At 45.6% G+C, this 20,932-nt stretch overlaps 1 protein-coding gene and 1 long non-coding RNA gene across 3 annotated transcripts in view; one reads left to right on the forward strand and one right to left on the reverse strand.

Annotated features, from left to right (window-relative positions):
• Positions 1-20,932, reverse strand: part of LOC129385017 (uncharacterized) — a 210,041-nt gene that overhangs the window by 186,882 nt on the left and 2,227 nt on the right. The window lies entirely within an intron of this gene.
• Positions 10,485-20,932, forward strand: part of pb (homeobox proposcipedia) — a 101,362-nt gene continuing 90,914 nt past the window's right edge. For both annotated transcript variants that reach the window (XM_050178087.3, XM_050178088.3), the window contains exon 1: positions 10,485-11,054. In XM_050178087.3, the coding sequence (XP_050034044.1) occupies positions 10,817-11,054 (238 nt within the window). In that variant the 5' untranslated portion in view covers positions 10,485-10,816. The remainder of the gene's footprint in view (positions 11,055-20,932) is intronic.

The following is a 20,932-nucleotide window of genomic DNA, read 5'->3' on the forward strand; positions in this document are numbered from 1 at the left end:
CCAGGTAAGGACGAGACGACTGCTAGTGCGAAACTTGTACGGTTTATTCAATGGTTGGTGAAAGATAACAAGAGAATGAATTGACAAAGTACACCACGGGGCCCTTTAAATGGGCCCACTGAAGTCGTAGGCGAGATCTTGCTTACGTCAACGCCACGTGATATGCACTGACTTCCACGGTGCTTGGCGGCGGACCCCCTCACCAGGCGACCATTCACGAGCCCGCCTCCGAAGGTGGCAACCAGCAGGTCCGGGATCGTAGGCGCTTATCATTTCCTCTAGGCGACGTTGGTTCGCGGAAGTTCTGTAGAGCTTGACAATTCGTGGAAAGGGCGTCTGGTTGTGGATAAGCGGCTGATCCATTGTCCCAGTTGACGTCTTCGCGAGCATGCCTCCACTGGCGGCAGCCGGGGGTCCTGTCTGGTTCGCGGAAAGGGTCTTCACGCACACACACAAAGGGTTCTGTGGACACTGTGGGGCGTCCGCCAGACCGGCATCCACTCGAGACAACCACCGCAAATTAGGCACCCATCCTACGTTCCGCTTAGGCATGCACACACACGAAGCGGCCTGTAAGCACTGCAGGGCCCTGCCAGACCGGTCATCCACTCGAGACAACCATGGAAAATTAAGAATCCATCCTTCATTTTGATGAGGCATCGTGGTGGAGCATCCTTTCTGGCCGGGATGTTACACGCCGACCGTAACATCGACCTCTGCATTATTCACATTAAAATGTTTTATCTATTGATCCTGAGGTCCTCAAAGCATTCAGCGATATCTTCTTCTCTTACAAGCCTGCGATCTTTTGGGATTTAGAATATGAATCTATAATTTCTTATTCGAACTGATTTTCATGGAACCCAGGGTGCAATATCGAATACGTTGATATTACTGATATCTCTAAATGTTGCGATTAGGCCTTCCTTGCCGACGAAAAAAACACATGCGTACGTTTACTATACCTAGGTCGCTTCAAATGCATACTGTTACATTAATTAATCAGAGGCACACTGCTAGCTATTCGTGAAATATTCGCAACGAATTAATTTTTTTTTAGAACGTGTTGATGTTGAATTGGTAGTAGCGTCATGCAGTGACCTCGGGTTTGCCTAGTTTTCTTGCGTAGTAACTTGCAGTGACTTTGAGCAGTCAACCCCGCCTGTGGTCGCCAGCAGAATTACAGTTTTTAATTTACGCGAAAAACTTTTTTTCCTCCATTTCAAGGACTTCGCTCGGGACGCTGGCATGAATAACATTGCGTCGATAACTATTACATAAATCAGGTAATGTTTACTTGTTTTTTTTTTTCGATATCACCACAAACGTTTAGTTTGCATGTAACTTCCCTGACGGGATATGCTTGAGTAATATCCCGTATAAAAATTTCTAGCAACATTTTTTAGACAGTCTTTAGGCTATTGTTAAGAGAACCTACCGACAGTCAATTGAAATCCTACCAGCTGTCTTTATACATCCTATAACAACGCTCTAGTAACACCCTAGAAACAAATGGCCACCAAATCCCAATAGAAACGTGTTCATAGGATGTTTTTAAGCTTCCTACCAATTTCATATGAACATTTGTTTTTATACACCCTAGTAACATTCTTTCAAAAGAAGAATGTTCATATATTTTTGCGAACATCCTACCAACCACCTATTAACATTCTTCCAATTGAAGAATGTTTGTAAACGTTCTGCCAACGTCCTACCAATCACCTATTAACATTTGTCTTTATACACCCTAGTAACATCTTATTAAGAATTGGCCACCGTACTTCAATTGAAGCATGTTCATAGATGGTCTGTAAATATTCTAGTAACAGTCAACCAACACAAGTCTTTAGGCTCCGTAGTAACACTCTGGTAATATTTTACTTACATGTGCTTATGTACTTGCTACTGACGTCTTACTATCCCCCTAGTAATATTTGTCTCACATACGACCTAGTAGCATAGTGTAAAAATTCGTCAGTATGTGTGAACATCTTGGTAAAAGGCAGTATATATGCAACCCAGAAGGTGCATGTACATGGAAAACCGATGCACTAAAAAAAGTTTATTCACACAAACGTATTTACACAGAATTCTGAGAGAAGTAATAGAGAAATTAATAAAAAATAATTAAATGAATAATGACTTAGTTGATTACGGCATGGCGGCTGTCGCATAATCTCTAGCAAGTATCGATTATAATGTATTTTTTTTACATTCAGAGCTGATGTCTCTCAGAATCTTTGCAGAGTGAACCCTGCACAGAAACAAGATGGTCAGTGTTAACACCATGTTCAGGTTAGTACATCACATACATAGAACAGCTTTTTAACAAGGTTCACGTGCAAGTTCATATGAATGCTAAAATTGTAACTGTCATCCCTGTTTACTTGCAGAGGAAATAATGGGGCACATTTTGCAATGCATGTCCTTCGCTGCGTTGTATTTACTACGTGTTATTAAATTTACGAAAGTGTGCAAGGTCGTTCCCGCAAAAAGAAAGCAACAGCCTAAAACTATTGTTATAGCCCCCAATGTTGTGGCCTGGATAAATTCAGTTTCACAAAATGTTTTCTTAGCCAATTATCTGCATAAATAATTTACTCACTCAAAAAGTCAATTGCATGGTTTATTCATGGTGAAATTGGTAGCGCGCACAATAGACACGAACGCAGAGAAGGTGGACACGCGAGCGCTTACTCACAGCTGTTTATTTTTGGAAAGACACAGAACGAAAAAGCGCCAGCTATCTGCCCCGAGCATGTGCAAAACGTGTCATCCATTTTTATATAAACAGATTACAGAGCTTGAAGCAGTATTCAAGAATACAATTTCTTTGTCAGTGATAGTAACCAATGGCTGACTGGTGCATTTTTAAGCACGCCTTATTATATGGACTGCTTCTGTAATTTGACGTGTTCGTTAATTTTTACTCGAAAACAAAATATCAGTGTCAAAAAATACCAGTTCACAATGACATAGGTTGCAGTGGTTAGACAAGTGCGAATGATTTTATTTCACATTCGCACTTCTCTAACCAGTGCAACCTATGTCATTGTGAACCGTGAAACTACACGCTCGATATTTTACTATCTCTCATCCTGTACAGCCAGAGTAGAAAAGAGCAAAGAATGAGTTCATGATCAGACAATATTTACCAGACATTAAGTCATTGCGAACGCTGTGAAAACAAAGTATTGGTACGCTTCGTGTTTATAGCAAGTTTAAGCGAACCGCACGACGAGGCATAGTTGAAGTATGTAAGAAAATCGTTCTTAAAACGTTTCACGTCGTAACAGTTCGCGCTATAATGACCTGCCAAAATGCGGCATAAGAAACTGAAATAAAATCACGTCAAAATAATATATTTATGAAGAATGTTGGAAACGAACATTCCTTTTATTACAATTTGAAGAAGGACAAAACTTCGGCGATGGCGATTGCGATGGTCTCCCTCTTGGCCTCAACTCGGACCACTGTCAAATTTGCGCGTGTGAGAGATATAGGCATCCTGGTGTTAACAGCGCAAAACGTAGACGAGACACGAGACGACACCACAAGCGCTGACTTTCAACAACGTTTATTTGAAAGAAACACGGCTTCTTATACCATTGCCCACACGTGTCTGTGACACGACTACGCACATGATGTGAAACACGCACTTTTTCTTTTCTTGCACTAAAGATTAGTGATTGTACGTGCAAAAGCTCAAGTTCTTTTTTTCTCAGTAACAAGGATGGCGTGCTAACGCATTGATCACGAAGTCTGGTAATCTCGGCTGCCTCAATTATCTCCCGGACCAGCTGGTCATTGTGTTTCTTCAGCACTTCACAGCGTCTGAATTCTGCGGTGCAAGCTTTTGAGGGTAATCCCTGACATGAATACCTAGATTCCTGTTAGCCTGCTCGACGCTAAGTTTATGTTCCTTTAGTCTTTCGTTCGTGCATCTTGAAGTTTGCCATATGTACTTTCTTCCACGTTTCAAAGCTATTGAATACACCACGGCTTCTGTACACTCCACAAAACGATTCTGGTAATTTATTGTGCACCCTTGTTGCTTTATCGGCTCTTCAGCATTGACGAGTCGGCAGAGGCTTTTCAGTTTTTCTGGGGCAGTAAGCACTACATTAACTCCTTAACTACATTAACGCAGAAAAAGTGCTTGTTTCACATGATGTGCGATCACGTGTCTGTGACACGTGTGGGCAATGGTATAAGAAGGCGTGTTCCTTTCAAATAAACGTTGTTGAAAGTCAGCGCTTGTGTTGTCCTCTCGTCTCGTCTACGTTTTGCGCTGTTAACACCAGGATGTAAAACCAACAAGCCCAAGCTGCTATTCTAGAGATAGGCATGTGAAATTCTTTCCATCCACCCATTTCGCCTTGACCGCCGCGGAACTAAAGCCCGTCTTTACGCCGAACCATGCCCCCCCCTCCCTCCCCCCACCTTGGTATGGTTGACTGATACCTAGATATTCATCGCCTCTGGGTGAAAGCTGTGGCCGGCCTTTATCGGCGCACCCCTTTCTCGGAACCGCACTTAGAGGAGGAATGTACCTCATGGTCGAAGTTGAAAAAAAAAAAAAAAACCTGACAAGACAGCCGGCTCAATTTTGTTGTGCATTTAGGGGCTGTATAGCTTTATCTTTCGAGACAATTATTGTTTTGAAAACCGGTTTTTTTCTCTAAATGTAATAAGCACAGAAAAACAAAATAATATTGGGTAAATTATGTGGTTATTCTATTTTGCGTAAGAACATCCTTTAGCACTTGTCGCTTTCAAAGACAAAACCTTGCTCCATGGCGCACAGCGCAAGAGAGAGAGAGAGATAGAAGGGAAGACGGAAAGGCAGGGAGGTTAACCAGACTGAGTCCAGTTTGCTACCCTACACGTGGGGAGGGGAATGGGGAGTGAAAGAGAGAGAGAGAACTTAGGTGTAAGATGTCTACAGTCGGGCACTCAAGTCTGTTGCCCTCGCAAAATAATGCTGAAGCCTATTGTAGTAATATTTTTATGGTCAAATACATGTCCAGAGCGTGGCGGCTATGGCGTTTGCGGTTTTCAGACGCCCGAACAACGGCAAAAGCATGGCCTGTGATATCCTGGCTCTTGGTATCCGGAATGCCTTAATTACAGATGTCATGATGACCTCTTGTCTGAGCTCAAAATTTTGTCGCCGTGTTATGAAGCGAAATCACTGAATATTAAGCGTACATAATTATTTCTTTTCAATCTGTTTTCACACACAGCAAGCTACCATTGCCGTAAAGCAGATCAGTTGACATAGTTACTTGGCCTTCCCTTTGATGCAACGTCCTATTAGTTTCCTTTAATGTGCAGAAGCCGTCGGTATGAAGCAGGGACGAAAGCGTGGGAATAGGGACGCGTACAAAGCTACATTTTCTATACAGTAAGGGTAATTTAATTCTTTTTTTCACAGAAAGGTGTTACTTGCAAAGAGTTCACCCTTTCTTTCTATTCGACTTGTGCGCTTATCAGGTCAATACTCGCTCTCACTCAGCAGCAGCTGTATTTTGCAGCCTTTTCGACATTTGAGCGGCAACGTTAAAGCACCGTGTTACCCTGAGTTTCGGCTCTATTCCTTTTTTTTTAACAAATATCGTGACGCTACTATGCTGACGCGTTCCAGCTTAGGGCGTTATATTTATATCGCGAAGTGCACTGACCCGATTATCTTGTTGCAAAGCTAATTGGATAGCAGTGCGTGGTAAGGGCCGATTTAGGCTCGAGCCCCACGCCACACCACCCGCCTGCCCGCTCGCATGTGGTCGGGTGAAAATTTGCACATTTCGCAGACTGGTACACACATTTCGGTTTACACTGCATGTGCGAGCCCAGTGTATATCAAAATTTGTGAACCAGTGAGCGAAATGTACAGTTTTCTGCACGACCGCACACGTCAGGGCTCAAGCGTAAATCGGCCTTTCATTAACCAGCCCCAAGGCCGGGACAAAGCTGTGCAACTGGTGCGCGGCCTGCACAGTACTCCGCTATCACACCGGTCGTGTGGTGTAGCGCAAGCAAATTTTCTCGAAGTGTGCTGACGTCACCACACGCTCACGTAGTCCAGTAGAACCTCTAAAAAGATTAGTTCTAACAGTTTACGAACACACTTCTCTAAACATTTTAGTAGCACTCCGTCAACAATTCGCTACCGACTTGGATTGTGATTATGATTTAAAACAAAGAGCTTGATTCCTGAGTATGTCATACATCGGCATTAATGTGTGTTGGAAAAATTTAACGAAAACTCTCCAAGTTACTTCCCATTCTAAATATTTTTCGGCAAACAGTACGAGCTCTGGACGTACTGAGGATACAGGTCCTTCAGAAAAAAAAAAGTAGTTTGATGATGTATAGTAAAACATTACACAAAAGTAATGAGCCTTTTGACAGAGTAATAAAGTTGTTATATAGACAAAAGCTAGAAGACATGTTGACGGGGCACTTAAAATATTATATGTGCAAAAGTAAGGAGGAAGTCTTAACGGTGCATTTAAAATATTCTTTGTACAAAAAAAAAAGAAGGAAGTCTTTTAACGGCGTATTTAAAATATTCTTTATACAAAAGTGAGAAGGAAGTCTTTTAACGGTGTATTAAAACTGTTCTTTGTACAAAAGTAAGAAGGAAGTCTATTAACGGTGCATTTAAAATATTCTTTATACAAAAGTAAGAAGGCAGTCTTTTAACGGTGTATTTAACATATTCTTGACATAAAAGTAAGAAGGAAGTCTTTTGACAGTGTATTGAAAATATTCTTTATACAAAAGTAAGAAGGAAGTTTTTTAACGGTATACCTAAAACATTCTTTGTACAAAAGTAAGAAAGAAGTATTTTGACAGTGTATGAACAAATGTTGCTAGAATGTCAATGCAAATAGGCTGTCAATAAAGTAAATAGAAAGTTGGAAGAGTTCTAAATAATGTTAATAGGCATTTTTGTAAGAGATATACCATGTTGCTCCCATGCTCAATTCTCATGCAAGTGCACTCGCCTTTGAGGCTTAGTGCGTGGTTGAGGCCACTTAGGATTAACTCCCGGGTTCGACTCCAGGCGGTGGTGGGCGCATATTGAGGGTGGTGAAATGCAAAATAAAAAAAAAAGAAGAACACTCGTGCGCTTATATTTAGGTGGGCGGCAAAGAATCCTGGGCTGTCAAAATTAACACGTAACCCTCCACTGTACGGCTACTTTCCTAAGTACACTGGCGCTTTGGTAACGTTAAAGTCCACGAATACATAATTTTGATTAGCGACATATTTTTTTAGCGTTTCTGTGTGTTTAAAAAGGCCCTCCGCATGACCGCAATTCCAGGCAGCCTTTCCTGCGTTGAAATGCGCAAAATTGCTTGATTTTCTGCGTCTTTCTTTTGCTTGGCTTCGTTGTTATATTCTCTTAATATACAGAAAAGAAATATTCTTTGTTACGTTAGAATGAAATGACTGCAATATTACAACACTTTTCCTTGGGGGGGGAGGGGGGGGGGGGGGAGCAAAATTATGTCTTCGGCATTCGTTATCCGCCAAAGCATGAGTAATCAAACGTAAAGAAAATCGCCTTCGTCGAGCTCGTATAACACGCTGGGCAGTAGATACATAACTATCAGCAGTCGCCATTGCTTTCGCGCAGTTAAGATAAACGTGGCGTAAGAATTTTCCGGATTGGCGAGCAACGCAAAGTTCGTTAGTTGCCGCTAATAAAGCTACGATGCTCTGACCTCGAAGAGACGTTGTTTAGAGGCCAACCGTGGCGTGGCTACGCGATGGTGACGCGTACGGCAAACCGTATTGTGGTTATAATGAAGAGCAACAATAAATGAACATGACATGACACGTAAACGCAAGCACGCAAAGAACACTCGGAATGCGGAGTGCCACTGAGGCTTCGCGACAAAAACAATATGCACGACACGCACTTGATGGGCGGGTGCTAATGACCTTACAGCCGATAAAACATAACAAAACGATCCCCCTCGAAACCCCTCCTGGCATCCACGCAGCATGTGTCCCCGATTCATAAGTGAAACGGTAATCCTCGATTATTCCGACAAATGCTGACATACTGCCGAAGTCCTTTTATTAAGTCCGCCACGCTTCGCTCAGCAAATTGTGGTCATGGCTGTTGTACATCTGCTGAAATTTATTTATTTTTGATCACTTCTCGTCGCTTCTTTTTCTGAGCCCCTGTGCTGAATGTTTATCTGCTGTCGCGATTCTCACCAGACCAGTGGTAGCAAGAACATATACTACAAATGTTTTTTTTTTTTTTTTAAGGAAATGAAAATTTAAACGTGAACACCAACTGTGTAAGTGTTATGGTGCTTCGTTGCTTAGTGTTAAGCCGCACATAAAACAAAAGAAATTATCATATAATTGCACGCTAAAAGAGACAATATGAAGATAAGCGACAACGGGCTTAAAAAGAATTAAATTATGGGGTTTTACGTGCCAAAACCACTTTCTTATTATGAGGCACGCCGTAGTAGGAGGCTCTGGAAATTTCGACCACCTGGGGTTCTCTAACGTGCACCTAAATCTAAGTACACGGGCCTTTTCGCATTTCGCTCCCATCGAAATGCGGCCGCCGTGACCGGGGTTCGATCCCGCGACCTTGTGCTGTTACGGCTGGCGTGTAACACCCCGTGCAAAAGGGATGCTGGCCCACCATGCCTCATCGAAACGAAGGGTGAATTCCTAATTCGCTATGGTTATCTCGAGTGGATGCCGGTCTGGCGGACGCCCCGCAGTGTTCACAGGCCCCTTTGTGTGTGTGCACCCTTTCAGCGAACTAGACAGGACCCCAGGCGGCCCCCAGGGGAGACATGCTGGTGAAGATGTCAACTGCGACAATGGATCAGCCGCCTATCCCCAACCAGACGCCCTTTCCACGAACTGCCAAGCTCTACAGGAGAACTTCCGCGAACCAACGTCGCCTAGCAGAAAGGATAAGCGCCTCCGATCCCGGACCTGGGTGCTTGGTACCTGCGGAGGCGGGCCCGTACCGGCTCACTGAAAGTGGGAGACGCCCATCCACAAACCAGCTCAGTGCCTGTCACGTGACGTTGACGCGAGCAAGATCCCGCCCATGATTTTAGAGAGCCTGTTTAAACGGGCTCCGCAATGTACTTTTACACTTCATTCTCATCTTTCACCAACCTTTGAATAAACCGCGCAAGTTTCGCACTAGAAATCGTCTCGTCCTTGCCTGGTCGCCATGGTCTACCGGATGCCTGCAGCCCGCCGACAACGCTGCGCTACCGAATAGTAACGTCCGTCGAGCTTCGAAAAACAGGCGTCGCAACAACAACTCGGCAGCAATGGGGTACGCTACCCTGGAGAACGCAACAGTGCTCAGTAGCCCAACACCACAGCCACTGAGCAACCGCGGCGGGTCAGAACGTGCTTCGTTAATGAGTGTTGAAATGCACAGAAAACGAAAAAAGTGGTATATATGTGCTCGCAATCACAGGCAGTACAAAGACTGTCAAATGACATGCACACAGCGTTGCTGATTGATGAGTGGCTCCTTCCTCAACTCGCTGCTTCGAAAGAGTCAGCATACGTGAGTGAAGCTAATATGCGAGTAAAATGTATAAGTGAGAGAGTGAAGTTCCGATGCAATTCTCGCACAAAAAGAACGAAAATGCAGCCTTTCCTTAATGTTGTAGTAACGAACAAAAACCTAAAACAATGTGGGCTTGAACAACCCACGCTCACGGCTTGTGACAACGGGCAAACATAGGTTAAGAGTAACACCATATCGCTTCAAACCACAAACATCATTCGCGTGTTTATATTACAAATTCGGACAACCCTGATTCGCATTATCCTTTCAGAGCTGAAACATTGAATTGTCATAATGCGCTATTTAGTGGCGTACACAACGAAGGAGATGTGTTTGGCCCTGCGCGACGCTTCACCAGCGCGTTTGAGACAATAAAATGGGTCTTTTTGTCGCCAGTGGTGGCAGCGAGCTATAGCATTGTCGACGGCTTGCCCGACCAGACAGGCCTGCGACGGCGAAACGAAGCCCGTGAAGCCCCGAGACGCCTTCAGCGACGCGCGACCGCGTGAACGTGACAGGCCATGATTGAAGAGAGCACGTCAGGCGCGCAGCATGACGCCTTGCGGAAGGAGATCTTACTGACCCTGCGAGGGGGGGGGGGGGGAGGCGCTCCCGAATCTGCGACGCCTCACCTGTGGTGCGTGCGTGCGTGCGGGGGGAGCCCAGGAAGCTCGGCGCGTAGCGAAAGAGAAGGCCACGTGATGGATACCGCACTTCGGGCCTGGCGCACCGATTTGTCAGCCGTCATTAAGCGCGCTCGCGTACAAACCCATCGGCGACATCGCGCGAAGAGCGCGCGCAAGCGCACGTCGCCAGCGGCTAGCGCGTCGGCAAACGCACGCAAACACGCGCGCGCGCACCCGTGCAGCCAGACGGAGCGCGCGCGCCCCGGTGGGCGGGGCCGCGGCTCGGAAGGCGGGGCGCCATTGGTCGCCTGCCCCCCACGTGACGCAACCCGCGCGGAGGGGGGAACCGCGTTCCGTTATCAATCGCGCGAAATGCGTGCTCGGCGTGGCCTCGGGAAACGCGCGCGGGGCGTCGTCGATGGGAGCAGCAGCGCGGCGCTGCCGGCAGTCGTCGCGGCCGTCGTCGCCGAGTGAGAGCAGTCGTAGTAGAAGCGGAGCGGGCAGCGCGGGCTTTTGGAGCGGCGGCCGCGTCATGCCGTGAGCGGGACGCCTCGAGTTGTTTCTTTTTTTTTGTTTTTCCATCGTCTCTTCGGAGGGGTGTTCCGCCATGGAAGAGGAGACGGGCTTCATCAACAGCCAGCCGTCCATGGCGGAGTTCATGACAGCGCTGCCACACGTCAACGAGAGCTTCCACAACGGAGGTGGACGGGCGCCGGGCGGTGTGCCGCCGCCTGCCATGTGCCAGAGCCCGCTGGGCGGATCGCCCGGCGGAGCCAAGTTGCCGCTCGGCGTCCCGGAGTACCCCTGGATGAAGGAGAAGAAGACCACGCGCAAACAGCACCAAGGTGAGCCCTGCTTCGCCGGCGGCCGGACCACGTGCGCCGCGGACGCCGCGTAAACAAAGCGCCCGCCGCCATCCATCAGGCCCCTCGCGGCGCCATCAATCATCGAGCCGCGATCGGCGCCCGGAGCGCGCCAGCGGGCCTCCGTGGCCGCTCATCGCCCACCCGGGGCCCTGATTCCCGGTCGCGCCGCCAGCGCAGTGGCCCCGGCAGTAGTAGCACGGTGTGCGTCGTTACGATGATGGTGGCGGCTTAGTGGCTCCCTCGGAGGGAACAGCCGTGATCGGTGTCGTTCCAAAGGTAATGCTGGCGTTAATGGCTTTCGGCCCGTCCACTGCGTGTTGTGCTCTTCCGTCCGTACTTCCTTGCCCACGTGATCGGCACTAAATTTGGTGCCCGTGGTAACTGTCTGTGGCGTGGTATTGAACATAGGCGCCGTGGTTGTTCTTGCGCAGCTATGCCTTCAGTCCTGTACTGCTAGATACACATTTTTAATGGTGGCAAAACACGGGTGCCACGCGAAAGGAGTGTCATGCAGGATGAACCACGTTTCCCGAATTTTTCGGAATTCTCTAATATTCCCTCCATTCAACCCTGAATAGTTAATACCGGACGCTTACTTCTCGCCTTTCTGTGTAGAGGTCGTAAGATTCGCGCTGCACCATTACAAAAAAGGAAGAAAAAAGCATTCTATAGACGATGTGCCTTCTAACGTTTCTTAGCCAGCTGCTCATGAAAGCGCACATTGCAATAACTCTGTATGCCATGATTGTAGCATATCTACTCGTAAAGTGATACAGTTTGGATAAACGGGAAATTATGGCAGGACACTGTCAACGAATACGCGGTCTCATATTTCTTAGCACGCATAAATATGCAGTACGGGTGCAGAATAAGTTGTGAACGCACTGCTGCCTGAAAACGGATATCATGCAGCGACTGCTATATTTCTTCATGTATCTTTACGCATGCAGTTGTCATTGCATAATTGTTTGGTACAAAAATTACTGTAGAAGGATTAGGGTACTTCTATTGTAGCGCTATATTCTACGGAAGCTGCACGTATATATACGGTCGCTCCGCCAGCGTGGTAATCATGGTTAGTTCATTGATTTGCTTGAACTCCGTCCTTCTGGCTTCCAACAGATTCGGGACTTCGCAAATCGATCGTTTTTGAACAAGCTATTGCGTTATAAATGCAACTTTTCGCAATGGTACTTAATACATGTGTACAGACACTTGTTGCCTCCATGTGTGTAGAAGAATAGGGCTTCCTAGCTGAAAAACTAGAAATTCGAAGCGTAATAAGTACACACGTTACAAACAAGAACGCATGAAGCCACAACGCACGGATATTAGACAAATCCATGCACTCACCATTAGTCCATGCATGATAGCTGAATGGTCAGAGCTCGATCCCTCTAGTAGTTTTTGTAAGACACGCTATATGGGATAGTAAACCTGTCGGGTTTGTTTTCCTCGATGGGCTCCCGTTAATCGCCTTGCTGGTCACTCCCCGTTAACATTGTTTTTTGCTCTGCCAGGCATTACACATTCATCGGTATTAGAAGACCGTATTGTGCACCTTCGATTCTCAGAATTGCTTTCGCGTCGCATTAACTCACCGTTCCCTCGTTCAAAGCCAAAGCATTCTCGCGTGCACGACTTAACGCGACTTTGACGCAGCAAAACGCTTCGACGAGAATTGGAAAGTGGTGTTGTACGCTACAACTATTTTTTTATACAGACGACATAGACATCCACTAATGTTATTCCTGCAGCCTTGACCCCAATTTTAGTGTCTTTGCACGGGCTCCGACGCCAGATTTATCAAATCTTTCCTAGGTTCTTCTTTACGTTCGTTATTCTGTATTTAACCGGTGATACAAGCAAACCGCATACTTAATAACCCTTCGAACACTCCGCTGTACGATTGAACACGCCGAAGAAAAGCTTCATAATGAGAATTAGTAATGAAGATATTGACGTTTAAAACGCGTTGGGAACACATGAAGTTGTATTTCTCATGGGTCGTATGCTGTAAAGTCTATGAATAAGTGGGAAGGGTGTTGGAACGTACAAGTTAGGGTGTGTTTCTTCGCAGGATAACCCATGTGTGGTCACAAAGCGGATATTAACCTTTCGTTCTTTACTAGAGTAACGATTATGCGCCAGATAACTTCATCGAGTCGCTGTGCTGGTTATTACAATGTGTATATATAGAAATAATAGCGGATTGTTTTTCCGCACGTTAATTATTTTTCATACTTAAGGAGTGTTCACATTCGTGGGCGCCCAACAAGCCTCCTTATAAAAAATTTCAAATTCCTAATCGGTCGAATATGCCAGAAATGTGACAAGTTTTCAATCCGAAAGCTATGTTAAGCGCCTCAAGGTGCTAATGTGATAGCAAAAGGTCAGAACAAGAAGAAAACAAGCCGGTTGGAATCCAGGGCGGGAATCGGCTGCGCGTTATTTTCGCAGTGCTCCGACAGCTTTTGCAGTCAAATGATTTTTCGCAAACTGACTGAATGCCCGTTCTGTAGCGCAAAGCATCGCAGTTTGTGCAAGACCGTTTTCGAACTGGATATTCTTTTTCTCGTGAATTTAAAACATGCAATGCACCATGTAGAAAGTCCATGCGACAAATGTAACTTCGGCAAGGAGGAATTTAACGCAGCATGTATACCGCTCAGTTCTGAACAAGTTAAAGCCTTACTCCATCACCAATTCCTGCAGTATGGGTTTTATTCACTGTGCATAAACAGTACTAAAACCTAAAGCATCGCTCTTGTTTTTGCATTTTTGCATCGCAAGGCAATAACGTATTCAAGCTTTCATCAACAACACATCCCTATACTCGGTGATTTTTTAAATCATTGTTCCGGCTGAAGTTCTGATCAGAAGTAACGATGATTCGTGGCTGGTGTGCGCATGCGCTTATCTGTGCAGATGAAGGCTTTTCTGTGCTGCATTCGTCATCCTTAATTTGGCGCAATGCTAAAAGCAGATCATAAAAATCACTAGTCGTCTTCTTGCGTCACGCATTCACGTATATTATGTACCCGCACCTCACGAGTCATGCATTCCGAGGCGAATGTGTCCGCGTGCGAAAATGACCATTACAGCGATTCCCTATCCTCAGCTTGATAAGAGAAGAGGAAGTTTTCAGCCTATTGGTAAAATATTTAAGCTCCTTATTAGGTAGTTTGAGGCTACTGAGGTCACACTATACACGCGAACGGCGATCTTAAGACCCTTATGCATGCGCATTGTCGGCCACACACGTGAAGAGTTCTTCCGGATAACGTGACTTACCAGTTTCTTATGTGTAACTGCAGTCGGAAGAGACATGGGTAACGACCTGTAAACCATGCACATCACTAATGATATATACCAGAAGCTCCGCTGTCACGACTATACCATTAGGACGACCGACGCTATAATTACCACCACTGCGACAAACACCAGTGTCATCATGCTATGCATACTGACCGCCACTATACAAGTATCGTACACTGCATGCTACCGAAACTACTGTGTTCACAGAGTTGCAGCTTCAAAGACAAACGCGCTTTCAGTCTCCGTCAGTCGGTCGGTGCAGTCGAAAATCTTCGCGCGAGTCCCCGCACTTCGTCGGTTTTATATTTGCATATTCAACATTGTTTCGTAGATTAAGATTAAACATGATGACTATAAGTGTTCGAACGTGCTCTGTTTTCATCAACATTATGAATGCAAAGGCGAACATCTTATAGAATTCCAGTTTTGCTCTAAAGTCAGTTCATAAGCGGGAAGGCGAACAAGACACCCATTCTTTTCCCGCCACGAATTGTTATCGTATAAGTCTGCGCAAGAAAGAAAATAGATTTCCTACCAAGCTTTAACTCTCGAAAGAGTGATCATGCTTCGCCCTATAGAAGAACTAAGCAAATTTTCCGCTTACGTGCCTGGCTTCCACTAAGTTTATGTTGTTCTTCCCTGTGAAGCTAATAAAAATGGGTGGACAGCAACTCGACTTGACAGCAACTCGACAAGCAATTCGCAGCGGAACAAACGAGCATCGACATTGCCCGACACGCCACTTTTTTGCAGTGATCAGGTCACGTACGCATTTGAACTGTAGTGTACCGATTTGTCGTAATTTCCCTGCTGTTGAAGTGCTACGAGCCAGTTTGCATTATGGATTCGTCCTACGACGTCGATGCCCGTGCAAACTGCTGCTGCGTATTTTCGATAATTTAGGAAAGAAATGTAAACGAAGATGAATACATAAGGGCCCTGGTATATGATGACAATCCTCATCGACGTCCACTATTCTTCGTCGCCGTAAAATAAGTCACAAATGCATCACCAAATTACGAAGTTACATAGCTTTGGTGCAGTATTAGGAATTACCGCACGTTTGCGCGTTGCCCACGCAATCTCTATCGTAGGGTGGCGCAGTTCCTGCCAAATGTTGTGATTTATGTTATCTCCGTAAATATATGACGGCGTCCTGAGCATGCGAAAATGAAATACCTAGGAGAAAATGAAACTATATATAACAATCATGCCCAGATGGTTATGGTTCGTCCTAATTACTCGTCTCTGTCTTCTTTTCTGTGTCCCTGTCGTTACTTTTCTTGTGTTGAGCTAGACTACAGTGTATATACTTTCGTAAAGTTTTACTCTCTTGCGGCGCACAGACAAGTCAGTGCGCATACGTGCACGGGTATCGTGATTTTCGCGCTACGCTCTTCAAGCTGCAGCACTGTCACGCGCGTGTACAGCCCTTGCCAAAAGTTTCGAAACCACTCGAGCGACAGGATCTGCGTCGCCGGACCCCTGTTTTGGGCTCCCACAGCGCTGCCTGCGCTTCGAAGCTGAAGATAGCTGGAAGTACAAGGCTCCCCGGTATCTGACACGTGCTAGTTATCAGAGTTATACAGGGTCCCCACTGGGCCAGCCTGACGTCACGACATTCTACAATGCGCACGACATTCCGAACTTTTGACCCCCTGCGTACTTAGGAGGAAGCTTTAGCTCGGGTGCTCCTATCTAAATACATGTAAAATGAGAATTCGTTTTTCTCGGCAACCACTGCACCAAATTTGACGAGGTTTGTTGGTTTTAAAAGAAAAACTTAAAATCTAGTGACTGTTGGTTTCGAATTTCTGATTTAGGTCCTTCATTATTTTATTAAAACTTGACGAATATCACAAATTTTCAAAAAAAGAAACTATCAAGTTTACAACTCTGTAACTCTAAAACGAAAAACGATAATACAATTCTTTGAATTGCATCTAATAGTACATCTAAAGCGGACAAAATTGATATGCTATACATGAATCTAAAAAAATTTAGTAATATGGAAATACAGCTTTTGCAGAACCTTTGTAAACAACGTAACAAATTCACGTAAGATATAAAATGACATATGAAATTTGTCCGCTTTCAATGGTCGAATGGATGCCCTTTACAGAACCGCGATATCTGCTCCTGATGCAGAGTTATGGATTTGTAAACTTCATGCTTCTATTTTTTCAAATTTTCGAATTTTTGAAAATCTTTTTAACAAAATTCAGGACCTAAATAGAAATTCCGCGACCAACAGTCACTAGAACTTCACTTTCCCTCTCAAATGCAACAAATTTCATTAAAATCGGTCCAGGGGTTATCTCAGAAAAACGTTTTTGCGTTTTTGCATGTATTTGAATAGGCCGCTTCGGAGTTGGGCCCGAGCTAAAGCTTCCTCTTAGATTTAGCTGCACGTTAAAAAACCCCCAGGTGGTCCTAATTTTCGGAGTCCCCGACTACGGCGTCCCTCGTAATCAAATCGTGATTTTGGCACGTAAAGCCCCATAATTTAATTTAACTTCACTTTTGACCCAAATTGTGGCGTCTTCCTGAGAGCCAATGTAGCTGGACGACTCCACAACCCACACGCCCTTGAGCTAAAACTGGCGTGTTCATTACCGCGTCTGAGCAACCAAAGTCGCAGTTTCATGCATGCTGCAGCTCGAGCTGGCTGGTACAGTATATTCTGTTAATAAAGGGAAATTCAGACATCCACCCGTTGGTAGCCATTGCTACAAAGCAAACCCATACTGGTCCCTCGAAAGAAAGGCCTTGCAGTTGAAGAAAAATTCGTCCTGGACCGGGACTCGAACGCGAAACCACCGCCTTTCCGGGGCTGTCGCTCTACCATCTGAGCTAACCAGGCGGCTAGCAGTTGGCAGGGCGAAGACGAATTTGTCAACAACTCGAAGCAAAGGCAAGAGTTTGGCGTAATAGTTCTGCGGAAACCCGCAAGGTGGGGAGAAGTAATCATAATCAATAAAGGGAAAATCAGACATCCACCCGTTCATTCAGTATATTAGTAGTATTCAGTATAACAGTATGTTCTGTTACGGTAACGCTGAAACTGAAATCGCGTTAGCTTAAATAGGTGCACCGTTGAACCTTTCAACGCGCACCTCCCTAAAGAACGCCACGGTGTTTTCATTTTACATACGTTGCCGCCGCACGCGCCGATTGCGCTAGACCGGCATGCATCTGTCTCTCGCGGATGTGCATAGCACAGCGTTTAACATAACAAACGGCCTTGGTTCGAATCGTTTTCCTTCTCAGACTTCAGCAGGAGCTCGTGTCGGTTGCAACAGGTGCATCCTTGGCCGGAGAGTTTCTTGCCGGAAAAAAGTAGGCGCAACGACAGAGCGGATATCCTTGTTGCCACCGGCAATGTCGGGCAGCGAAAACGAAACGTTTTTTGCCAATGCGATTTAAGGAACCGGACGCGTTGCCCCCTTTGAGAAAGCGGAGATTATAGCAGATACAGCACGCGCTTCATTGTCATTTACGCTGTTTGTTCCAAACCATGCAGGAGGAAAGCATAGTTAGCATAGCATAGTAGAGAAAGAAATGCGAACTGGTTTCTCCGTTAACATTGATTGGCATTTGGGATAAATGAAAACATCTGTACACTGAATCGTCAACGTTTACATTTTCCTTCTGTATAACGCTATATATATAATTAGGCGCGTCATCTCCACACTTCTAGGGATGCTTTCGTTTTCTAGAGTAGCAAGCGGAAAAAAAGAAAGAAGAAAGAACGCCGGTTACATTCGACTCTTTTGCATATTGCAATTAGTCGCATATGAGCCATAGCTTATCTGTGTGTGTGTGCGCGCGGTAAGTGTTAGTTGCGAAAAAACCAATAAGCAGCTATTTGATAACTCACATCTGAAGGAAACCCAGCTTCCAACCTCAACATGCACCCAAGTGATCGCACGCACACACGCGCAGTCACTCACCCATAAATGCACACGCACGCACGCATCCACGCATGCGCAGTGCTCAGCGACAGAAACGCGATACTCGGACCGGATGGCGGCCGGAGCTTGCTGAGCCACCGGTAAGCGCTGGCTTATCGATGAGGGGCCGAATGCGCAGTAACGGTTGCTCACGAATACTATCGCTTTCATGATACAACAATGCATCAGCTCGGTGTCCCCCGGTGCCCACCGGTGGCGTTTCGAGTGTCACGCGCTCCGTGTGTCGCGTTTCAATCACCGAGCGCGGTGCGCAAGCAAACATGCACGCCACCGCAAATCTGTAACGAGACAAATCGGCGTATGTCTTGCGGTATAGTATTGCATGTAAGCGTGAGCGGCAGTAGAGAGTTATAGCTCAGCGAGGCCAGCGTAGACTCCAGTGCGCGAGTTGAGTTGTTGTAGGCTACTGGTGGGATTAGCCTTGCAGTTGCTGCCGGCAATTGCTCCACCGTAGCGACACTTAAAATAAATAAATCACATAATCAAACACAGGCCTCACAATTACAAATGGTCACTCCTCAGTTCACCATGCGGAGGCCAAATCCGTGTCCTGTAGGTAATTTAAAAGAAGGCGAGAGACCTCCTTCCTACACAACCGGTTACCGCGCGAGAAAACAATGTCCTGAAGAGAGCTGTGAGGAACTCCTGTCTTCTTGAGGGACCCGAATAACACCCTCCTTCCTCAACTCTCAGCTCAACTCCAGTGCGCGTCCGTGGTACAACATGGGGAGTCCATGGTGTTCACGCTGGGCCCGCTGGCTCGCCGAGCTATAACTATCTAGTCACCCTGTAACCCTGCTTCCAACTCTTATCGTAGCTTACGTGGCAAGTGACGTTTCGAGCAAAGTGTACCTCGTGGTGTTCACATATGCTCAAACACAGCCGCCGAACGACGTGCAATATTGCGGTGACTGAGCAGATGGTCGCCACTGTATACATATATAGCGTATATACTACAAGTGTCAGGATAGATAGCGTGCGGTGTAAACGAGGCACGCGGGTGATCAGAGCGTTACGGCTGGTTCCTGTAACGGCAGAATGGTGCGGATGGCTTGTGAAGTTGTAATATACGTTAATTTGGCCACGCCTAATTATCCAATGCAGTGCAACGGGCGAAAATACATTGCGCGTTCCCCGTTGAGCGTCATTGCTTGCCGTGACATTTGGAAAATAAACATGTGGTCGGTCAACTCGTCCTATAGCTTAGGGCCAATGGCCTTCAGCTATAGGGATTTTAACCGCTACCGATCTCAATTTCATGCTCAAAGTCAATGCTCTTGGAACTGTATGCACCGAAGTGGAAAGTTTATATAACGTTGTATGCCGCACAAGGAAAATGACGTCTGTATATATTGTATCTGTATACATCCACTGAACGAAGTTTAGGTGCTGTCGGCAATATTTGAAGTCAATGCCATAACTCAATTTGGGTGAATAATTAAGGTCGACTTAAACGAAAAGAAAAAAAAGAACAGTAATCTTAATTGTTTAAAAATAGAACCTGAAATCTCAACTCGTCTGTAACCGCCCAATCGTTAAAGGCCACGAGGCGAAGTTAGGAAGCTAATTAGAATTTAACTAATTATATCAACCGCATTCACAAGAATAGGAAGCCTGTGAAGCAGAGAGCACGAAAACGATTCCTGTCTAGTAAGAAATAACATTACATCCGCGATGTCTTCAGCGAATGGATGATTATTAGTTACTTCTTCTTATGGGGATGGGATGACTGAATAAATTGCGGCTTCTTGAAAATCACAACGCCTGGGTAAACTCGTCGGAACCAGCGTTTCCATAAATTTCCGCATTTGAAGGCATCCGTTTAGCACGAAATACCGCACCCTCAACCTACACTACACGTAAATCCACCCAGGGACGATTAGAAGATGTGAGACTTGTGTGACGTAGCTACCGAACTAACATTATGTATTCGCCGGCTGAGCCAACACGTAGGCAGGCCTTCGCGCCATGTGACGTGGCGTCAGCACGTCGCAGTGCACAGACCGGCCAGCTACCGCACTTTTCCCTTATTGCCTGCGCAAGATTCATTAGAACGTTACACACGTAGCGCAGAGAGTCTAACGATGCGTGGTTATATGTATATATATCATCTAAATATCTCGGCTAACGTAATTAAGGTATTTCTAACATGTGCAGATGTGCAAGGTAACGTGAATATACTCTCCGGTTTGCTTTGTCCTGTTCCCGTTTTTTTCTGATAAGTGAAGCACATGCAAATTGCTGCCTATTCGGTAGTATAAAAGAAAAATCTATAATTCCAATCAAGACGCACTCCATGTCTGCAATTGCTTAATGTGCATGATCCCCTATAAGAATAAATAAAGAAAGAAACGTATACAGGTACGGCTAACGACTATACGCAAAGTAAATGTTCATAAGATCGCACACCGTACATGCACACAAACTTGAAAATGGGAACATAAAGAACGCTTTTCAGCAAGAGTGGTCGCCTTATTCTTTTGTTCGGCTTTTCACTCTGTCCAATACGTGCAAGGCGGTGAATTTGCACGTGGAAGTTTTTTTTTGTGGAAAATCCTTAAGGCG

This window comes from Dermacentor andersoni, chromosome 5, assembly GCF_023375885.2.
Source record: "Dermacentor andersoni chromosome 5, qqDerAnde1_hic_scaffold, whole genome shotgun sequence".
Taxonomy (NCBI): Eukaryota; Metazoa; Arthropoda; class Arachnida; order Ixodida; family Ixodidae; genus Dermacentor; species Dermacentor andersoni.